The sequence below is a fragment of the Epargyreus clarus genome, unplaced genomic scaffold (genome assembly GCF_041222505.1).
Source record: "Epargyreus clarus isolate Ecla_fem2 unplaced genomic scaffold, WU_Ecla_fem_2.2 ptg000021l, whole genome shotgun sequence".
Taxonomy (NCBI): Eukaryota; Metazoa; Arthropoda; class Insecta; order Lepidoptera; family Hesperiidae; genus Epargyreus; species Epargyreus clarus.
The window spans coordinates 1,261,625-1,284,751 of NW_027332228.1; the positions used below are offsets into that span (position 1 = coordinate 1,261,625).

Sequence of the window (23,127 nt, forward strand, 5' to 3'; positions counted from 1 at the left end):
TTTTTTCATTAATAATCTTAAGAATGATTATCTAAAGATTGTATTACCTTAAGATTATAGGTGAATTAAAATGCTAAATTATTTCGAGTATTTAATACAAATAATTTATTGTCACTCATATAAATACATCACATTTTAAAAACTAATTAGATTTCACTAGTTAAGATAGATTAGGCTATTAGGTTCGTACTTCAATATAATTTCTGTCTTTATAATTGTTAGGTACTTATTAAATCTTGTGATGGATCTGTTAAATTAAGCGGTTAATGTAAGAAATACATTTTCGGATATTTAATTAATATTAATATTGCCATTTGATGATATTTATTAATATTGACTAATGTATAAAAAGTTAATGTTGTATGTTAATAATATTTTAGATGTCATATATTATTGGTATTCTATTATTACTGCGATTAGAATTATTATATTATGTCGATTCTTTATTATATTTGATTATAAACGAGATTTATTGGTCCTATTATATTTACTGAATTTGGATACCACAAAACATTCTATATTACAAAATCTATTTTAATCATATTCCAACTTCTACAATACTCTAACTCATACTAAAATTATTCAAGGTTAGAGAAGATTATTATTTGTACTTATATTTTATAGTTAGTTATATGACAAAGCTGTTGCATAAATCTTATTTATTTCTCTAATATTTAAAATATTGCTGTTAATATATTATAATAACCATGGCTTGCCATATATAAGGTCCCGATTTCCTACCAGAATAAATATACTATGTCCAAATTCATGTTTCGGATAAAGATAAATTTAGACATATTATTCGAAACTTATCTACAAAAAAATGTTACTGATGAAGCTTACATGGAAATCTTCATGATTTATGGTTTAAGAATAAAACAGTTTTAATAGGAAATTCAATATTTTTTTGTACTTGAGGCACATGTCTTAACAAGTTAGTAAATCCGTCCTTTAGCCCTGGAGTATTGGTTCACTGGGAAGTTGATTCCCAAAGCGATAGGGTCGATGCCTGCGATAGCCGTGGCTATAGGTTTAGCCACTGCCACTCCTCTTTCCGCCACCGCGGTCGCCATTGGCCTGGACGCAGCTAAGCCATTCTCACCAATCACTGCTAGACCTGAAAATGAAAAAAAAAGTGTTTTCGTTCTTCAAGATGTTTTTCAAATAAGGTTCTGTACTTAATTTGTTTTTACATTTTAAGCAAGTAAAGATATTATAGTAGTTGGTCATCACCACCGGTTGATCGTAATCAACATCAAACAGTAGTTCAAACTTTGTTGTCAACTATATCTCATTAGGATTGCAAGGCCATGCACGCAGACTACAATTTTTGTTAGGCAGCTGGATAGTTTATAGCCTTCTAATTCTGTATAGGTTACACGAAAGCCTATCAACGTTCCGACTATTAGGTTAGAAACTATAATGATTGCTAACTTACCGTAAGGTTTTGCTTCAGCGATAGTACCACCGTTGTCCCAAGTATTGTCAGGTTCTTCAGGGTTTTCGATAGCTATGCCTTCTTCACCAACCTGAAAACACACCATAAACATTTTTATTTAAAAATGTTAAAGTAATGTTTATTCGACTGCAGTGACATCCTCGCCACCTCTGTTTATAACTTATTGCTGTAAGTAACTGTGCTTGTTAAGCGCTGTAGTATATTGATTTGGAAACTTAAGACATAGACCTTTACACATTCCAAATTAGTTTTGAAAAGTAGTAACGTATCTATGACCAATTTATTATTTGGTGGAATTTAAGTTGTGTAAATTCTCATACATGTTACGAAAGTTACGAAATTTTGTCGACTTAAAATAAATATTAACAGCATATCATGGTTTCGTTGCCACAACGATATGGAGTTATGTTTTGAGGAAACTCCACATACAGAGAACTTGCGTTCAATGCACAAAAAAAAATGCATCAGAGCAATGTGTAACCTGAAGCAAAGATTCGTGTAAACTACATGTTAAAAAACTACATATTTTAAATTTACCTTCACTGTACATATTCGAATGTGCTGTTTTCGTAAAAAGTAACCCTAAAGAGTTCCAGTTCCGTTAGGGACCGCGTCACAAAGATAAACTCACATTATTGCCTGCTCGTACACACTTATTAAGTCAAAGCTTGTACGGAAGAGCACCAAATATATATAATAATATACCAGATGATATTCGAAATTGCAAGGATATCCATGCGTTTAAAAATAAACTAAAAAAAAAACAAATCTAATTAATAAATGGTACTATAGTTTAAAATCCTTTTTGAGCGATAAAAATAAGTAATCCAATTTGTTATCAAGTTATATTGAATGTCAGAATTGTTAGAATTAAAATTATAATAATAGTTTTTAGATGACATGTATATTTGTAAGCCAGTTAGTGGCAGAATAAGCGACTATGTAACAAAAATGTGTAACAACTAACAATGACCTTATTCACAAATAAACTGATTTGATTTGATTTGATTTAAATCCTATTTGATTTCTCTCCGGGTAGCAATAATTATTCAGAGACAAGTGGATTGTATGCTCTTTTATTACTTTCTTTTCATAATAAACCTAGATTAATATTCTTCACTAATAATCATTTTAATAATATTATGTTAATGATACAACGTTGCATGTACCTTTTTTTTTTTTTGGTTACGAGGGGGAAACCTTCAAAAAGTACCCTATGCCGTGGGAGCGGCACGGGGTTATGTGGGATTCTTACCGCACTACGTTACCGTTAACGTTACGTTACGTTAACGTTACGTTACGTTACGTTAACGTTACGTTAACGTTACGTTAACGTTGCATGTGCCTACTTAGCCGTAGTTCAACAGTCTGTTATCGAGTTTTACATAGGAGTATACTCACATCTTCCTCATCAGCGTCATCATATCTTCTCAATGTCGCGTTACTCTTGAATAGAACTGACACATCGTCACCCACTTCCTCTATCAGCTTAATCGTGTTAGATGCTGCTTCTGCGAGAGACGAGAGCTGGTTCTTGAATCTTGTTTTGTCACTCATGCTTAGAGACCCAACCTTCCTTCCCAGATTATTCAGCCTTATCAGGCTAGTTGATAACGTTTTCAGATTTTGCAAATTTGCTGCCAATACTCTCGATAGCAAGTTATCGTTGCTGTTTTTGATTACATTCTCACTGCTTATGCTCTCTTCTGCTACGATTTTTTCGCTTAAGACAGTTCCTCTATTGTCCTTTTTGACTTCCAAATATTGACCTTTGGCGCCGCCGTAGAAGGGGAGATATTGTATAGAAGCTCTGAAACGTAACAACGAATCTACTTAAAACATTAAATTCGAAATTAAATGTTTCCTTCTACATACCTTAGATACATGTCTGTGTTTCCTTCCTTATAATATTAGGAGCATAATAATTATTGACCGGCGTTATAATTGTATTGTTATTATAGTTCACAGTATTGATATCTCTCAAGGAAGATTCTGGTTCGATTCCGGTAATTAATTTTGTTATCTGGACTAGTCCATGTATCAATATGACTAGAAATTTAGTAAAATCATCATATCAATCATAAGTTTATTTTTTCAATCTATTAACGTTGGTTAATTATTTTTTATATGTGGATCAATAAGTTGCTATTATATTATAAATTATTTTCATAATATTATTTTACATAATTTGTATGTGTTGAAAAAATGACCTCTTCCCTTTGAGAAATCTTTTTCCTTTAATAAATAGTTTTATGTTATTGTAACAGGTACGTATCTAAGAGCGTCATCTAACATATGACATAAACATTCCATAAACCTTTGTTTTATGGAAAGAAGTACTCTTAAAAATTATTTCTAAAGATGCTAAGCTTTGGTTCGTCCCATTAAAAAAATATAAGAATTAAATTTTTGTTTTCTTTTTCTTCTTCACATATTCTATCTCATATTTAATGTCTCTTATATCATTTCGCAATATTGCGAGTTATAATTATGGTTTGTCTCTATAAAACATTGCGTACTGTTTTATTACAGGCGCTTTTCACAGAGTGTACTTTTCGTATGTATTACTTTAAAGTAAGATAATAATTATAATTATTATCAAGTTGTAAGATTAATTTTAGTAACAACAAGATATACACACGTATATATAGTACACGTGTATATAGTAGTACACGATAGTAATACGGGTACTAGAATTTGTACTATTTTTCTGGTGGAAGCAAACAAAAGGAAAATTTAAAACTTAATTTTAAAGAGCATAGTAAAAATCTTTTAGGTACATCCCAATTGTGTTGCTATAATAGCCAGTTGGTAGCTATATTAATAGACCAGGACTATAAAACATGAAGTCGTCCCATAAAGCCACATCTATTTCTGTCCCGAGGTTGCTCTTAAGTTGCTCGATGTTTTTTTCTGAAATGTCAGGAACGCCAAACATATCATCAACCTTCCATAAAACTACACTCATAATAATAATTATGTCGGTGTTGTAAAGTTTATTGTCAGGAATTATTATTTTTTGTCAGTAATATAATTATGACAATTCAAATAATTCTCGAGTCAAAATATGTATAAGATGTTTATGGACCTGTAGGGGCCAGTGTTCAGGCTCTGCATAAGGTCCAGATTTCGAGGAGGCCAGGCAGATGTCTAAATTATGAAATGAGATAACTATACAATATAATTATGTAATATGTCATTTCCGATATTTTTATTTCTACTAAATAGGCACACGACCCCAACTGAGAATCTCTTTTTATTGTACATTTTATCGTTTTCTTTATAATTATGTACAACACATTTCGTATAAGATATGTTATTTCTTCCATTAAATATATGACTTCAGTATGTTGTCTTACATCGTATAAAAACTTGTTTGATCAAGATACTCTTCACTTTACGAACATTTAATTAAATTTTATTGTTTAAAGTATTGTTGTTCAATCCCAACCTGTTTTATCTGTCATGTAATCAAAATTTTTCATAGGCCTTAATCAGGTTTCTTATCTGGCTCTGGATATATTTGTAGTACCTGTAGTAATATAAATTATGTAAGTACTAATGAGTATAATCATAAAAGTAATGCTTTCTACGCTAATAGCCACACTAAGATTTTTGTTGTGTCATGAGTATCATGGATTCATACAAAGACGACCCAAACACCCAGACCCAGAAAAGACATCTTAATGCATTTGTCTGGCCAGGGATCGAATGCAGAACCTATTGTGTGTCGGACCGATAGACTTAGAATTTTTCGCTACTAGGATGGTCGGATCGGGATGGTGATCGCTCCGCTATGCGGGTCGCAAAATAATAAAATAGGGTAATTTGCAATGACAAATATACTTCTAAAACTGTTTTATTACTTAAAATTTGACATAATTCTGAATTTTAGTTACAATACAGCAATTTTACTGAAGTCTATTCCATATATATATCCTACCCTATGACGTCTTATATAATAAATAACTATAATGTATCTCGTGAAAATATATTATGAAAAGATTAAATGGCATCCTACAGCATATCTCAATTCAATATTTCTGGCCTAAGGTTTTTTACTATGATGCTCTTACCAGTTAACCTTGGTTTCGTTAAATGTCATGTGCCTATCAATAAGGAATAAATAACCTACTTATTGAGCCACTTTATATTGTTATCGATAGGGTAATAACAATCATGTATTATGGTCGATAAAGTTAGCATACTATATTTTATATTATTTTCGTTATTTTTTATCTCATTGCTTATATCAACCCAGTTAATAGTTTAATCATATAAGGTATTCCAATGTCTTACAATAAGTTTGGAGATCTTAATAAATGTTTGCCTAAGTTCAAAATTAGGCAGTCTACGAATTTTGTCAAACTTTGAATCGTAGTACGCTAAATAAGATTAATTATTACCAACGGGCACATTGTAATCAATTCTAAATTTATTGAACGAGGTACCAATAACTATGTGGTTTCTACGGTGCGAGTTTTGAACTATGATGAGCTGTGACTTCAAAGAAGACTGCAAATCACATTTTTACTCGACACTTCCACTCAACATTAATAATACTATTGATAGTTATATATCTTTATTTATTTGTCACAATACCAGCCCATTTACTACTTACATGGTGGTAATTTAAGAGACTTTAACTGTTCTACATCTTAAATAAGGAGTATGATTTAAAAATATGTTTAAAAGCACTATACTTATATACCACCTTACATAAATTTAAATGGATACTTTATATAATTAAATTTAACATACAGATTGTCTGGACTTCGATGATCAGTAATCAGCATCCTACATGCACCATAACTTAGAGGATATGTGACAATTATTATATTGATAAACATTATTGTCATGTCATATTTGTGTAGGTGTAACAAGTTATCTTTTTATGAGCTTTTTGACTAGTGGAAGCAATAGGATAGACGACTCATTTACATTTTGCAATAGCAGGGTCAATGACTGTAAATGATAATTATATGAAAATAGCCAAAAGGTGATAAAAAGTTGATTATAGAGTCGTACAAAGTATACATCTTTTGTTATGTAGATGTTGTATTATAAATGATACTGTCTAAGTGTATGTGCGTTTTTAATTTACACTCTTATAACATATTTAGGGTTGATGGTGAAATAAAACAAAGAACAGTATTTTTGTATTTATTTTCATAATAAATTTCTTAACAACGTAACCTTAACCTTATTAGTATTTCGAAAAACAGCTTCAATGGATATCGAAATTATTTTCCGAAGCTCAGACTTTTAAAAACTTAAACCATCACCGTCATTTTCATTAATATCGAAGTCGTAGAGATAGAGGTCAGATTGTGCGTGGGCAATACCGCCGGGGCCCACCACTGCGGTTGCTTTGGGCATGTGAAAAACAGTACCGCTTTCATTCCGTCGGATAGCCACGTGGGATTCTGGATTTGCTACAGCGAGGCCTCCACTGCCACTGACAGCAAGGGCCTCCGGTTGCAGGTGCAGCACGTACGTATTGTCCATAGGGTCCCCTTCAACAAACTTCTCGCCGTCATACCGGTAGACATCAGGCTTATCATTGCTTGGGTTGCTTCTTTGCGAGTAGATCCATTCAGTGTCGAATCTATTATCGAAAAAGAATTATTAGTTAAAAGTCAAAAAATAAAATTAGACTGGATTGGATGGGAGGATCATGTTTGTTCGGTGGGATGGTAATAAATAATTGGGCCTTTAGCGACTTCTGTTCCCTCTGATATTGGTTGCTGAAGTGGCATTGAACTATCATTTAAGTCTCGAAGCCGACTAACGACGGAATTGAGATCTGTCGCTGACGATAAGGCAATGACGCGCGCATCCGGCCCTGCAACTGCCAAGCCGCCTGGTTGAGTATAAGCTAATCCGCCTGGGCCTACAATTGCCGTTCCCCCTTTTCCAGCAGTTGCAACACCTCCAGGACCTGCGATAGCCACACCACCTTTCCGTACTCTCAGTCGATTTATAAAGAATCCTGGACTCGGTGCAACTGGTTTCTTATTTCCGAACCAATCGAATCCACTAAATCGAAGGTCATCATCCGCGGCATTTTTAATGCTTTGAAGTTCCTCATCGGTGTAAACCTTTTTAGATGGGTTACGTGTAACTGGTTTTGGTGTATAATTTTTTTGCGCTTTTCTAGAATTTTCAATTTCTTGAACGGGGGCATTATTAGTAATTGTGCGTTTCTTAAGAGCACGAGCTTGTCTACTATTTACATAATTCACTGGGTCAATAGATTCTTCGGTTTCTTCTTCATGATTGTTCTCATTTGGTATATTTTCTTGGGAAGAAGCTATTACCCTTAAAATCCTGTTTATTTCATCATCTTTATCTGTTGCTTCTGATACCTCAGTGTCCAAGTTCATTGACTTTTGTTTTCTAGCGCATACATCAGCGTTTTGACCATATTCGATGAAATTGTTCCAGCCACCGCCTTGTTGCCAACCAATAAACGGATCTTTTATAAGTAATGGAAATACATTGGCAAATGGCCATTGAAACTGGGATGGCCACTGAAAGTTAGAGAACGATGGGAGAAATGGGAATGGTGATGGTTGTTCTTGTCGAGATTGAAAATTTGTGGATTGAATAGAATTTAAATCATTGTTTGCGTATCTCATATTATTTTGGGATGGCATAACTAAAACAGGTATATTCATGATGTAAGGAAAAGGTGAAAGAGGCGTTGATTGTTGATTATAAGTGTTTGAAATTGATTGCAAAGCTCTAGAGTGTTCTCTTCTAAAATCATTAGAATCTTCGTTAAGGTAATTATCCTCATACTGTTTTGCCTCGGAAAGAGGCTTAATTTTATCGGCTGCTATTATTTGTTGTATTTTTTCCAGCATTTTTCGGTCGATAACATAACTTCCCTGTGGTTGTGGAGGTTTATTAAAATTAATTTGCTGCCTATGAGGTTTCTTTAGGCCATCATTGATAGCTTGTATCTTTTCGATTATTTCTCGGGTGTTCGGGTTATAAACATCTCTAGGAGGATCTTTCGTAAAGGTTACAGATCTGCCAACTTTGTCTGGGTTCTGTTCTTGTGGTTCATCTATTGGTAATTGGATTTCCATCAATCTGAAATAATTAAAATTACTATTACTGTACAAGTTTCAAAGTACATACCTCAATACCACGCCCAAGCATTATTGTTTTCAAAAGCAGTAGTGTGAAGCTTAAATATAATGAACATACCTGAACCATTGCTATAACCGAATGAACTTTTCATTTAAGATGTAGCTTCATTCTTGAGTTATTACGCCGTACTACATACATGTTAGTTGTGTAAAGTGCATCTCTCGTATTTGCAAATCAAGCGTGAATATTAACGTTTTTTCATATACACTTCTATTAACACCGCCGTCATAACCGTTAACAACTACATACTCCGTATTATTTGAAACTGATTTCAATTCATCAAGTAAAAATTGTTTTTGATTAATGACACCAGTTTCATTTCCGTATTAGATATTGTATTAATTAATCCTTATTTATTTGTTTTTATACTCACTCGTTATTTGGTCGTGACGAGACTTCCAATAGACAACACGTGAGCAGGAACTGAAAATTAAAAAGGAATGCAATTAAAAACAAAACTAATTAACATACAAGATATATGTTAGACATATGTTGCATTTGAATTAACATGTTCTTCTATTTTATTGCTATTTCATTGAGTATTTCTAGAGATTAAAATCAAATCAGATGAAAGAGATATTACATTTTTTTGTTCATTCATTATTCAGGTTTTAAATAGGATTGGTCTTTTGGTTAGTAAATTTGTCATTTCAACTAAAAACAATTTTGAATGAAATGAATTTATATTTAATTTTAATTTATTTGTTCATAATCATAATCTTTATTACATCTCTATCTAAATAAGGTACAATGCGTGTATGTAAGACAAAGTACAATATCCTCTTATTTTGCCTTTAAGGCGTGCAAATATAGTCAGGTATGACAAAATTATTTCTAAGTTTATTTTTAATTTTAAAAGTAAAACTTTTAAAATAAATTTGGTTAAATTCGGTACTCATAAAACGGAAAGGAAGGAACGTTAAAGTCCCTTGTAAGTAAGTAAACGTCAATGTCCCACAATAGTTGTTTGATCATGCAATTTGATAAAATTAGAAACCTTTTAAGTAATTTGTGCACACCAAACAATATGGTTATTTCTAACGGATCACAAATGTACACAGCTGACCGCAGATATGAGTTTGCGGTAGGGTTGTCAACCACGCCATATTATTACGTTTTATCCGTTAAATTCCAAAAAGACGAAAAACAAAAACGTTGGCATTATATAAATTTATATTAAATTCGTTAAGATTATTGATTGTCATTACCTACTTGTATTTAAATATTTTACGAGACGTGGAAGTCTAAAGGCAAAAAAATATAATCAAGGCATAATTTTTACTGGTAAAATTTCAAATCTGTAATAATGCCTCAAAACTAAATTGTCGGTCCTAGTGACCTTCTCAAATTGGGCCATTTGGAGGTGTTCCAAAATATAAATCTCTCCATAAGGAAATTTAGTAGGACGCACTTTTTTGGACTTGCACCGTTAGTTACTATGCATTCACGTAGAGGTTACAGCTTGTGAAGTTGCTATGTGATTGGCGTTTGAATAAAGCGATCGATAGTCATCGGTGATTCGAAAACAACTATATGACTCTCTTGTATGGATTCATTTATATGTATAAAAAGCATATGTATAGTAAATAAATTTGCAACTTAATCTATCATTAGGGCGAGCGAAGCGAGTCCTCTATAATTCGAAAATCTTGCAAGCTTTCCATCCCTTTTTTGAAAAAACTACAGGGCTTATAAATTTGAAACTTAACATAGCTTAAGTAACTATGTCATGTCTAGATTGGACCAATACGATTGAAATAAGGTTTTGTACACAAAAAAAAAACACTTTTTTATCAAATTTAAATTTAGTGTAACATTGATGGCTGTATGACTTGGATTATTTTTGTTTAAATAATGGCGGAATAAAAAGAAAACGTCATGTTGAATATGAATTATGACATAATTATGTCAATCAAAAATATGAAAATGCTAACGTGGCAGCGTTTCACCGAGGTTTCACCGGTGTATTTTAAAAGCGTTTTGTTTCAAGTTTTTCTTGGTTTTATAATATAGGAGTAGCCGACGAGCATACAGTCCATATGATGGTAAGTGGCTACTGCCGCCCATGGACATCTGTAATTAACAGAGGTCGGCCACAGAAGCGCCGCTCCCCTGAGGACTAAACTGGAACGTCTCATATAAGTTTTTTTTTTAATAATATATGAGTAGCAGACGAGCATGCAGTCCAACTGTAGTAAGTGGCTGCAGCCGTCCATGGACATCTGCAATCAAACCCAGAGAGGATTACATATTCCTGCCTGAGGTCGGCCACAGATGCGCCGTTACCCCTGGACTAAACTGGACTAAGCTGGAACGCCTCGAAAAACGATGTATCCCTTACCACACTTTTCGAACCAGAACACAGCGCTGCTGTTATGAGGCAGATGCCAGGTGTGGCGGTGGTGCCGCCGGAGTCGAACCACATAGGGTTCTACCACCTTAATTTAAACTATCCGTCCGATTTATTTAGTGTCAAAGAAAAAGTTAATGTATTTACAATATGCGTACCGAAAATGTATCTAATTAATTACTATTAATCCATTCATATAAAATTTACGTATCATCGTATGGTAGGTACATCAATATAGCTCTGACAACTAAGTATAGTATAGCCAGATCTTTATGAATTGTATTCTCCAGGTTATACTGGTGTACTTATAGACTGTAATACTGTAAAGTTTCATTCAAATCAGATTAATATAAGGCACAAACATCCATCCATACTCACAAACTTTCGCCTTTATAATATTCGTTGGATATTATAAATGTTTTGACGCAGTGCAGTTTCAAAAACTCCACATATCCGATTAATCTAAGTTTTTGTTTACAGTGGGAAATTATAAAACAATCAAATAAAAAAAACTTAGCGACTGATAATGACATACTGTTTTAATAACTTGTGCGACTACATTACTAAGTGAGCGACTGGAAATATAGAGAGGCAACTTTAGTATTAAGATAGATTAGGTTTTTGTAATTGAATTGGTTAGGTTAGGTTGGAACATATAAGACAATATAAAACGAAGCGAGCAGGGCCCAATCTGTATGAATTCAGACCTTACCTTTATTCATGATCAATGACATGAGCACACAATATTCTACTTATTATAGTATTTTTAAAAGTGATTTTTGTATTCGAAACACTTCATTTAAAATAAAATGCTGCTCAGTATTAAAAAAAACATTTGCTAAATATTGAATAAAACGCAGGACGTAATGTTTACACTTAGAAAAATATTAGGTCGCTCAAATTAATGTTTGTAAGTTGCTGTTCTGTTGATTTCTCGTCACTCGCAGCCAGTTGCTCCCTTAGTAATACTATAACCAAAATTCATTATTTTTGTCATTCAAAACTTTTATTTGCAGTCACTCGTTTAAATACTACCCGTTTAGAATCCAACCGCAAATTTTATTTCCATTGTCAAAAAATACTTTGTTTGTGACAAAAAGCCCAGTGACAAATTTACAATTTAGCGACTATCACATTGTGTTTTACGGAAATTCGTTTCTGTTTTGTATAGAATTGGTTATGTTAGGTAGAAATATAAAAGAAAATACAAAACTAATTGAGCAGGCCACACACATAATTCATAAATTTAATTCATAAATTTAATAGTTAATTTAACAATTGATAAAAATGTTATTTAATAGAATTAATTAGTAGCTCATTAGCATCGCAGCTTTACGGAATGTATCCCTCTTGTTGATTGGTAACAGACCCCAGATTAGATTATAATGTACTGCGTTTCAGACATCCACAATAGCTTATACCTATATATACTTAAAAAATATTTTTTGCAAATCAGACGCAATAATTTTATAAGTATGGCGGAGTTTAAATTCAAGAGTAAAAAGATACCAAGGATAAATCGCAAAAAAAAAATTACAATCCCAAAAAATGGATCTAATATAAGTTATCCACCACAAGCATTTAAAGTGGTTCTGGTTCTGGATCAAAGAAAGCTTTGCTCTTCATAGGTTTTCTGACGAAAGGTAGATTTAATAATTTATTGTTAATTAATAAGTGACCACATCATCTTTGATATAGGATCTTAAACTGAATATACCATTCACGATACGCGAGCCCTTATAAAGCTGCGCTTTTTGCTAGTTTAGTTCAAATTGATTTATTATACATATGCTTTATAATTTTAACTTTGATTGCCTTTATCGTTTGAAGTTTACTGTTCTTTCAAACTATGTTGTTGTTTAAATAAAGCTACGCTATCGTGTATTTCTTTTATTTAAACATTTTTATATGGAGTTTTTTGAGATTATCCTATTGACTTTACATATGAATTGTTTGCTACATTTAAAACACATTGAGCCTGTATCAAAGATGCCTGTAGGGTAAAAACTTGGACAAGAATTAATTTTGCCGACAGGTGGCAAGAGTCGATGACATGTGTCGGTCGTCGATAGGAAATCACGCACACAAAATTAAGACTTAGATTAAAAACGACCCATATTGTAATTCAATATAAGTATTGTAAAGCTAGTCTCAGATACGTTTACTGTTATGTTCTAGTTGGAATGCATAGTTTAATATTCTTAAACTTCGACATTTGCAAGATAGATTTCATTACAGATGCCTGCAAGCAAATAGGTACTCGACGACGGTACGTTGCACGATCAAGGATTTATTTCTGTTTATTATTTTGTTACTAAGGAACAATTACTATAGAAACATAAGTTCGAATCCTCAAAAATGTTCAAAAGAGTCGCGACAAGTATCGGTGGAAGTCAGATATTTTATTATGTCATCACTTATATTATGTATTGTATGTATTATATTATTTCGTAGTAGCGTAACATATAAATAATCAACATTTTATTGTAAAAGCTTACCACGAATTCCGTCGTAATTGGTTTTAAAGTTGCTAGATAAAACAAAAAAAAAAAATAGTCAGAACAGAGGAGATGACTTTTTGAATTGATAAACGAGTTTTGTAATAGGAGTAAAAAATATTTAATTAACAACCGAAAACTAGTGAGCGAACAAGTATCGGAACATAATATATTTTACTTTAAAATTTTGGAGACTTTTATTATTTTGTATGAGGAATAAATATTAATTATTAATGTAGTCGTTATTTTAAGGTGGTTAAATTTATATTTCGCGTAAATTTATTTTCAAAATCGAACTTGGTCCTTCGAGCCGGATATGAGTAATGAAGCACTAAAGTTACGTTTTGCTTTGTTACAGCCATTCCGCTAACTAATCAAGGTGAGATTCAAATGTAGATCAAATTCGTAGTACAGCTGAATGTCAAGGAGCAAACTAAAATGGTCATTTCGGTCCAAACAGGTTCAAACAAAAAGAAAAATGACCAGTGGACCGCCTTCTCCTGCGCTCAAATGTCAATCAAACTAGTTTAGGGAACGAGGAAACTGAAGGCTGCTTTATTAAACTAGGCGTAATTGATCTATAGTAACTATGATTTATTTTTCGTGGGTTTGGTGATTTAGGAAGTTTATGATGTGGCAAGGAAGTGTATGACTTTTTATAATATAAAAGTACTAAATGGCGTGCAGTTCGTCTGATTGTAAATGGTCACTGAGGTCTATCGACATGTTTATAACAGTCCCTAGTCCCTAAATATAGATATAGATATAGAGTCTCTACTGAAAGCGATTAAAGATTCGGTGCAACTCCTGACTAAATATCGTCGCTTCTTTTACGGTATGTCAGTATATTATCATCCCCACATTTCTTCCGAAATGCAAGGATTGCTTAACGATAAAATAGGTATGACGGTGGCATTGATCGAACAATGAATTTTATGAGATTATCTTTAAGATTTCATGAGTAATGACTTTTTATTTATGTCACTCATTTACTGTAATTTTATGCTGTAATCACTATTAAAGACATTTGTGGGGAACATTTAAAATCGTTATGGTTACATCATTAATTTAACAAATTAATTCGTTTAATAGTCTTTAATATTTTACACTCGTCATTAATCATAAATATAAGTACTTATCCCATTCTACTTTTAACTGTTAAATTATGTAGTCTTAAATGTTACAAAACAAAAGCTTCATTAAAGTTCTTTTGTTTAAGTATAGCGGCATTTCTTCGTGGAAATAAAAGGAGCTGTCTATAAAATCTCTATGAATGGGGTCGGTATCAATCAACTAAAGGCAGTAATTATGACTGAGGAGGAGATAAATAACACGTCATGGGGTTACGGTACATGACACTTGTGGTTTTGGAGTACGTAGTGTACTTTATATTATGTGGTTGATTGAACTTTTTGCAGTTTTTAAAGTCTGTTTAGAAGAAGGCAATAGTATAACTAAAGTCATACCGACAATTGTTAAAAATAGATAAGTCAATGTATCGGTTTTATATTTCGCGGGATTTTTTTTTTATTCCCGCGTCATTTTAACCAGAATTATTAATAGAAAGTATTCGTGCATTGCAATACTTATTTTAAGTGTTATAATAGTGTGTATGGCATGTTAGTTCAAGTCTTATGGGCAGCAAAGGATTTATGATACAATTTAGAACTGTGTCTTCTGTGGATTCGGATCCAGAGGTTCGTGGGTGGCAGTGACCAGCTGACATATAAGTTGGATCCTTCTTATATTACATTTTGTCCTTGTAAATAATTTATTTACTTGTTGTGATGGTTAAAATAAAGGAAATAATAATCTTACTCTTTTTCCATTACTTAAACGCCAAGTAAATACGGCTTAGAAATACTATAATTAATAACAGAGTTAAAAGAGGAAGGCAAAAAGAAAAGTAGAGCACAAAACCATTTCAATACTAATAAAAGACTTCAACGCGTTATCCGGTAGTTAAAGAAAGAAATTGTAGAGTGGAAGTAGAGTCATTGTAGAGCTCTATACAGTGTGGACTCTAATTTAGATACGAATCGGTCAAGGTAGAAAGTCGGTCGCCCGTTGAACTTGTAAAGATGTTTTTCAAGGTCACAAAGATGCAGTGCAAAGATGGCTACATACAGTTTTAGAGAGGTAGAGTTTCGTTTCTCTTGTACTTATATAGTTATTATTTGGAAAGTTTGAAGTCATTATAAAGCCTGCGTGTAATGGTAATGTAAGTATAACGATATGCACAAGTGTTTGATAAATAAATATAGATAGCATTTGTGCATTTATTGAAATGGTTATTATTATTGCACTTGCCGTGTTTGTCGTTGTACATGTAAAATTTGGTGGAATTAATATAAAATTTCATCGAATTATTTTTGGAGATATAATCTTGCATTCTTCGTTTAATGTAGGACCGAAAAGTAAGTTTTACAGAAGATAACAAGACAAATACAAGATATTTTAGGTAAAAAGTTTATGGCATGGTAGAATGAGAATGGTTCGACTGGAAAGGTGCCACCGCCACGTTTATTTCGAGTGTGAAGCAATTCTTGTGTTTTGGTGGAAGAGTATAGATACCGAATGACTTACAAAATTAAGAGGCGATCATCTTACTTCAGACCTGGTAACGCATCTGTGATCGCCGTCAGCTGAGTAGGTCACAGATGTCCATGGTTATTGATCACTTACCATCAGATTGGTTTAAGCTCATTTACTGCAGTATTATAAAAAATAGTGATAGCCTAGTGGTAAAGAAACCCGGGCTCTTGAAAGAAAGCCAAAAAAAGCTTTCAAAGGTATGTGAAGCCTACCAAATCGCACTTGGGCAGCGCGGTAGCCTAATCCTCCTCATTCTGAGAGGAACCCGTGCCCAGCAGTGGGATAGAAATGGGTCGATGATAATTATAAAAAAAACGTACTTCAGAGCAAGTTCTAGTTACCTGGTGCCAACTAACCGTCAGGGGGTCAAATCTCTCCACAGTAACCACAGTGCCATTACCCTCATTCGCGTTGAAAAACAATTTGCATGCCAGTGACACTATCTTATTTATTTTCCTATTAATACTGACACTGCACTGCTCTCACTGTTAATGCAGCTAGAAAGTGGGTTGACAGTGTTTTACGATTGGACGTTAGATGCTTTAAGGGAGGGTTTAGTTATGGTAACTGTGCTTACGACTTGACAATAACAATGGAGTTTATATCTTGGATTAAATCCAATCAGCTTGTTTTAGTTCAACTTGTAAAAGTACCAACCGTAGTTGAAACAGTACTAGTATATGTTATAATTACTTTTATAAATAATTTTCATTTGATTGTAATATTTAATGTATTTAATTTACTGTCTCACAGAAATTAAAAGAAACTAGTATTGTTGTAATTGTGAATATATTATGGAGTTTGTAAATATAACATTTTAATTAAACTAAAATCCGTTCGCATAATACATATATTTAATGTTACACATACCCTTTAATTCTAATAATATGTAAATGAATAATAAATATTTACATAATAGGTTAACTAAATTGCAAACGAATAATTTATATTTAAAATGTTTATTGGTAATGAAGCTATTACTATTTTATATTGTATCCGAGTAGTAGAATTGCTATCGATTTACTAAGCCGAACTCATCATCCGCAAATTTATGGTAAAACTTTTTCCATTATCGTATCCAATGAGGATAACGGCCATAAAACTAAAATGGATCGGACAAATTATAATACGAGATAATTCGCAAATATTGACCACATGTCACTGACCTCAAGGTATCAGTCAACAAGAGTAGATTTTTTATTCATCTGCTTTTATTATTACCTTTACGAATAATAATTCTAATCGCGTACTTGCCAAGTGAATTTTTTATCCTAATATTTTTTGAGAAAATTAATCAAAGTACCAAATGCAGCGCCTCAAAACTTTTATATCTTATTTCTTATAAATATTTTGGTATTTTACCTTAGCTTATACCAAAACTCGTGTTTAAGTATTGATTTATTTTTCCTCGTAATTAATTTTGTTTAACAATTCATAATTTACACATAGCTAGACATTTGTTAGGATTGTGCAATTATTCAAAATAAAATAATATTAAATATAACAGGATTAAGGCTGTACATTACCATCATGGAAAAAAGAAAGACCCACGTAATATAAATCACACACAATAAAACCAAAATATAATTATCATAATAATTTGATGACTACATATTATATATTGTCTCTATGAGATAAAACAAATATTGATGCGAATCACCGATCCAATTCTCGACCGCGCCCGAAGTTGCTTAACTTAATAGATCAGTTACGATCTATACAAATTCCTATACCTCTCCATGAATACTCTAAGTCGTTTCGTTAAATATAGTTTTTAATTTTTCATTATAGAATTATATTTTTATGTCAACGTACCTGTTATAATATATCAACTTTACAACTGCAAGAAATATAAATATTTAAATCAAGACGTGGTTGTTTGAGCGTTTTTATAGTAATTAATCAAGCTTTTAGAGGCACCAATCAATTGATTCAATTTACTAGTAGTCTTTTATTACACAAGTGGCTTTTATTTTTGTTTCCTTTTCGTAATTAAACCGTAATTGAATGGTCTTGCTACTTCATAATGGGTTTTATGGAACTTGGTATGTTTTAAAAATCATGTTTTCTTGTATATTTTTTCTTTGGATATAGTCTGTGAAGTTGTTGCAAGCAGGTGTAGTCATAGAATTTGCTATGGCGACGCGATTCATTTCTATATTCAGAGCGGAATAGCAGTTTTACGCGGTCATTTCATTTTCCATCTGACGCCTAGGTATACTAGGCGTCAGATGGAAAATGATCTATTAGATGACAAGTGGTACTGTCGCCTATGAAAATCTATATTCAACCCTAGATAGGAATGGAGTTCTCTTTGAGGTGGATTATAGAAGCGTTCCTACTTTTTAAGACTAGGTCGGAGTTCTCCAACAAGCGTTGAGGGCGGCCACCGGGAGGTTTCAGTGTGGTAAAAATCCCACATAACCCGGCGTCGCTCCCAAGTCAACGGGTAACTTTTGCCCCCTCGTAAAGAAAAAGAAAAAAAGGTCCTCAAGGTGACATCTATTGCAGAAAGAACTTCTGTCTTATTTAAAATCTTGTCGCTATCACTGCCACTATCAGGTGGACTGTATAATAACTTATCTTGTAATAAAAAAAGGAAAAATATATACTTGTAGTTACCAGTTGTATAAACTTGGCTATATTCCCAAATAAAGGATTTATTATTTTGTTAAGAGGAGATTCTACGCTTATGATTCATTTCCTGTGACAAATACCATATTTTGGATGACTACTACTTGACCTAACGGAAGGAAAGCTTCCCGTGAACACAAAAAGAGTGAGAGCCCAAAGTATCATATAAATACGATTTCCCACGCAATCCAAATACTAATTTCGAACTAATATTACATCCATGTTTTCTTTAAATCAGACCTTTCAAAATTTAACCCTTCAGATCTTTAACACTTATTAGACAAGATCCTCAAAGATAAAATATGCGTTAAAAAAAATTTAATGTATGGGAATCAAATCTCGATTCTAGGCACGAGTTACCGGAAATAAACATCACTAGCCTGTCATAACAGAAATATCTCATGAAAAATTTTACCTTGACTTTGTATTATTTTTGACCTTCGAATATCAATAACATATGTACTAAAATAGTGTAGTTGGAATATTTTGAACATCCAAGGGGTCAACTACCTCAATTGGGTATTTACTTCAGCCGAGCATGTGTTTGTTTGATAAACATACCAATGGTTTGGTCACTAACGGTACAGTACATTATCTTTGAAGGTACTATACTTTTTATGTTCTTGAGTGTTATACGTAAGTACCTACATTTTAATGGAACTCTAGTTAATGGAACGTTATATCAATTATAGCATATATTTAATAAAATACTTAAAATATCTTCTAACATCAAAACTAATGAGTACTTCATTTACTACGATTTCCACTAACTTCCCTAACTAAGAGTAAGGGTTTGTAAAGCCTTATGAAAACCTTATAGAAACGCCTTGTAGAAACTTACAGAGATTAAACTTATAATAAACTCTTCCTTTTTGTTTGGGATTAAAAAAAGATATTATTGCATATAATACATCGGTACATGAAATATTAATATGGACAGTGTCAGTAAATAATTGAGACTAAATTAAAATTTAACACAAAAACTTTTTATGAATTACAATATATTCTGCATTCACGTTACAAGATTGTCAATGTCAAGTATCATTAAGACTTAAATTTTAAATGCGAATTACTATTTTTTTCTTAACCGAGAATCGAACCTGAACCCTCTGCATGGTATACTGATTGCTATGCTGTCGCGCGCGTCAATATTTCGGCTAATGCTCTTTAAAAGCTTAAAACACTTAATGGTGAGAAATTTAAGTGCCGACCAATATAATTATAGGATCGTTTCGTCCTTCCCGTGACCTACACATTTAGTAGACAAAATTAAACCAGTTATGTAAATAAGCCCACTAACTATACTAATACTTTCAATGTGGTCTAAAACAAATGGCCACTTTCGTTTTAAACATCTGTCACTGTATGGAAAGAGATTTGAACTGTCCTAGTTCGTGCCTAAAATTATTATAATGAACGTTTATTGACGTTATCTAAGTAATGCATTTAAGCTATGTAGGTATTTGTTTCATATGTAAAACTTTTTTGAAGGTTAATCTTCTAAAAATATAAAAAAGTTGTGTCCATTATATTCTAAAACATATTTATTATTATGTTATACTATTTCTAAAATACACTATAAGAATAATGATAATGACTATTTTAAAAAGAATATTGACGAGAAATTTAGTTGGGGGTAAAAATGATAAATTAAATTTAATTTAAATTTAACGGTAATTGGAATTTAAAATAAATTTAGTTTGATTTCCAAAAAGGAAAACCTAGAATTAAAAAAACATCGAACACGATTTATTTGTCATAAATCAAACTAGAACTTTTAAATTGTAAACACAAATACGTTACAACGATTCGAGCTTTTAAATCTTATTAGAATAGAATGTGATTGACCTCTGAGCGTAAATGTCAAATCAAAATATATGACTCATATAATCTGCAATACGTAATAAATTTTATGTAGTATTAAAATTATATATTCATATGTTATTGTTATGTTTATTTATTTTATCTTATATTAAGTCGTTACAGTGAGTGGACAGATATTCAAACATAATTTTTTAAACTCTCAAAGATGTTAAATTTGTATGATTCATAATTTTGTTTGTTATTCATATTAGATTTATTATTGAAAATTAATGTAAAAGAATAAATATAATATTAGAACTATTTAAATAGAAAATTATTTAAAAATATACATACAAATCAGTGGTATTAAGAAATAACATACAATATTTATAGAAACATAGAAATATACATAGAAATTTAGCGCATTAGAAAAACTTTCAATTTTCTATTTCAATTAGTTATTGTATTTAAATGTATGTATAATAAATTATTTAGATAATTTAAATTTTTAACTTCAATTTCAATGTTAAAGAAAATACTTTAATTATTTTGCAATTTTTCGAATTTAAGAAAAAATATTCCAAAACCAAACTCACCCCAAATCCAAGCAAGCTTTTCACCGCCATGGTGTAATATATTTTTAATTATTAATAAACAAAATAAATAATATTCTAAGCGACACGTCCTCTCCCTAACACAGCTGTGTTGTGTTTGGCGACGGGAGATGTCGCGGGCGCCTTTTGCTCCAAGCTGTACCTTACTACGCGTCCACTCTCTGAATAAATACCGTGGATGTTTGACATTTGACTAGATTGATAAGACGTTTCACTCTTACCCTATTTTCATTAATTAATGTATATGTAATTCAATTACTGGCTTTCATGTTCATATTTTGGATTTCAAGGTCAAGCTGGCTAGGCTTAAGTACATATGAAAAAACGCGATATAATTTTATGATAAGTTATTGACATGCAACGAATAAATTTTCTTGTACTTCAACTATAGATTTTGTAATTATTTTAGATATGCATGTATAATAATAGAATTTTATTAAAAATAGTATATTAAAAGCCTGCCAAGGTAACTGTTTACTATAACAGTTAAAAAATTCAAATATAATGTATGGTACGAACACATCTCACTTTTTAGTTTTTGTTGCAATTATTTTTTTAATGTGAAGAACTTGAGGTATTTTGTTTCAATAATAATTGTTTTCATAATACCGTTTTATAATGAGAAATTTCAATTTCAATAATATTAATATTGAAATTTTAAATTTATATATTATAATAATTTTATGACATAGGCTTTTATATTATTATAGAGCCAAGGTCTCGTATCCAGCGCTTGGCTAAAATATATAAATACTTGCAATGTAGGTGAGGAAGTCTTAATTCTTGTGAGTGATGATAAGAAAATATGGTAACTAACAATTTAAACATATCATGAAAATGATAACCTACAATATCTACATAATGACAGAAGTATATTATTATTAATAAGTTATTTTGAAACAATAGAATACGCATAAAACCAAGTCACCAATTAGGTTGTGATTATACCAATAAAATCCTATTTAAGTTAAACAGAAACTAACTCGATTTCAACTCGCGTCGTTCGAGTTACATTAGTAGTGTCGGAGGGATGCGAGATGTGAAAGTCGAATGGTCTCGATAATTAATCGCCTTCACGTTATTGACACCCAAATTTTGTCTATTCCTAGGAAGCCTTCTTATCTTAAGATCATTATAATCGAGATTAAACGCAAGAAGGTGCACGATGAAATTTTTGAAAGTCTGAAAGACCCAATTTTTTATGTAAATAGTGATGACAACTCGTGATCAGCTTAAGTTTTATTTTGATTGATTGAGAATATATTTTTATTATTTTATGTTTATTAAATAAAAACTTTATACACTGATAGGCAGTCAACAACGGGTAATAAATGATTTACATTCTAACTATAGATACATACTAGCGAAAAAATTCTAAGTCTATGATTTTAACATGCGATCTATGTGAAAAATATTCGAAGTTCGATGACTACAAACAATATAATAGATCAATGATTTCATCATTATTAATTTCAGAAAATACTTTTATTCCATATGTTCATAAATACGAAACACTCCACATAAATGTACGCTTGCAAGAGTCAGCTAATTGAAGATGTTCTCTTGTAGGGGTAAATATCATTGTATTGGTAGTGGTATAATATTTATTATTGTTAATGCGTATAAGCTCTATGAAGAGTGCGGTATGTATCGTATGATTTAAAAATATACGAGTAAGATATCTTGCATAGATCGCGCATTAAAAAATATCATCTAACTTTTATAATAAAGATTTTTAAACGTCTGATACTAACTATTCAGGTTATTGGAGTTGAGATATAATTAATATAGTTTTAATGACTACTAATTCGCCATTTACCAAACTTGAAGCCATAATTCTAGGTATGAAAGTATAACGCCTAATCACGCCAGTGTCAATAACATATACAATATACATAAATAAATTAAAATGTGATTGGTTTTTACCTCGTATTTTATACATCTAATCTATTTTATGACTTGAACCAGAGCACGTTGTCCTGTCCTTAATTGAAAACTGGTTCCATTTAACGA

General features: G+C 31.8%; 1 protein-coding gene across 2 annotated transcripts; it reads right to left on the minus strand.

Annotated features, from left to right (window-relative positions):
- Positions 1–468: 468 nt before the first annotated feature.
- On the minus strand, positions 469–21,258 carry LOC140751039 (uncharacterized). 2 transcript variants are annotated; one of them, XM_073084853.1, is made up of 6 exons: positions 21,097–21,257; positions 8,994–9,043; positions 6,789–7,067; positions 2,861–3,269; positions 1,439–1,529; positions 469–1,117 (listed from the first exon to the last, which is right to left on the minus strand). In XM_073084853.1, the coding sequence occupies exons 1-6, from the start codon at positions 21,124–21,126 to the stop codon at positions 936–938; spliced, it is 1,041 nt and encodes a 346-aa protein (XP_072940954.1). In that variant the 5' UTR covers positions 21,127–21,257; the 3' UTR covers positions 469–935. The 2 variants fall into 2 exon arrangements, with proteins under 2 accessions (XP_072940954.1, XP_072940953.1); XM_073084852.1 differs by lacking the exons at positions 469–1,117; positions 1,439–1,529; positions 2,861–3,269; positions 6,789–7,067 and adding an exon at positions 7,074–8,560 and having other exon boundaries at positions 21,097–21,258.
- Between the last annotated feature and the right edge of the window lie 1,869 nt (positions 21,259–23,127).

What these genes read in the sequence shown, in the direction of transcription:
- LOC140751039 (XM_073084852.1), bottom strand. Translation starts at nt 21,126, where the DNA reads ATGGCGGTGAAAAGCTTGCTTGGATTTGGG. An exon ending in AAAGCTTGCTTGGATTTGGG is followed by an intron (nt 9,044 to 21,096) that starts GTGAGTTTGGTT and finishes TTTAATTTTCAG; the next exon opens with TTCCTGCTCACGTGTTGTCT. An exon ending in TCGTCACGACCAAATAACGA is followed by an intron (nt 8,561 to 8,993) that starts GTGAGTATAAAA and finishes TAATTATTTCAG; the next exon opens with ATTGATGGAAATCCAATTAC.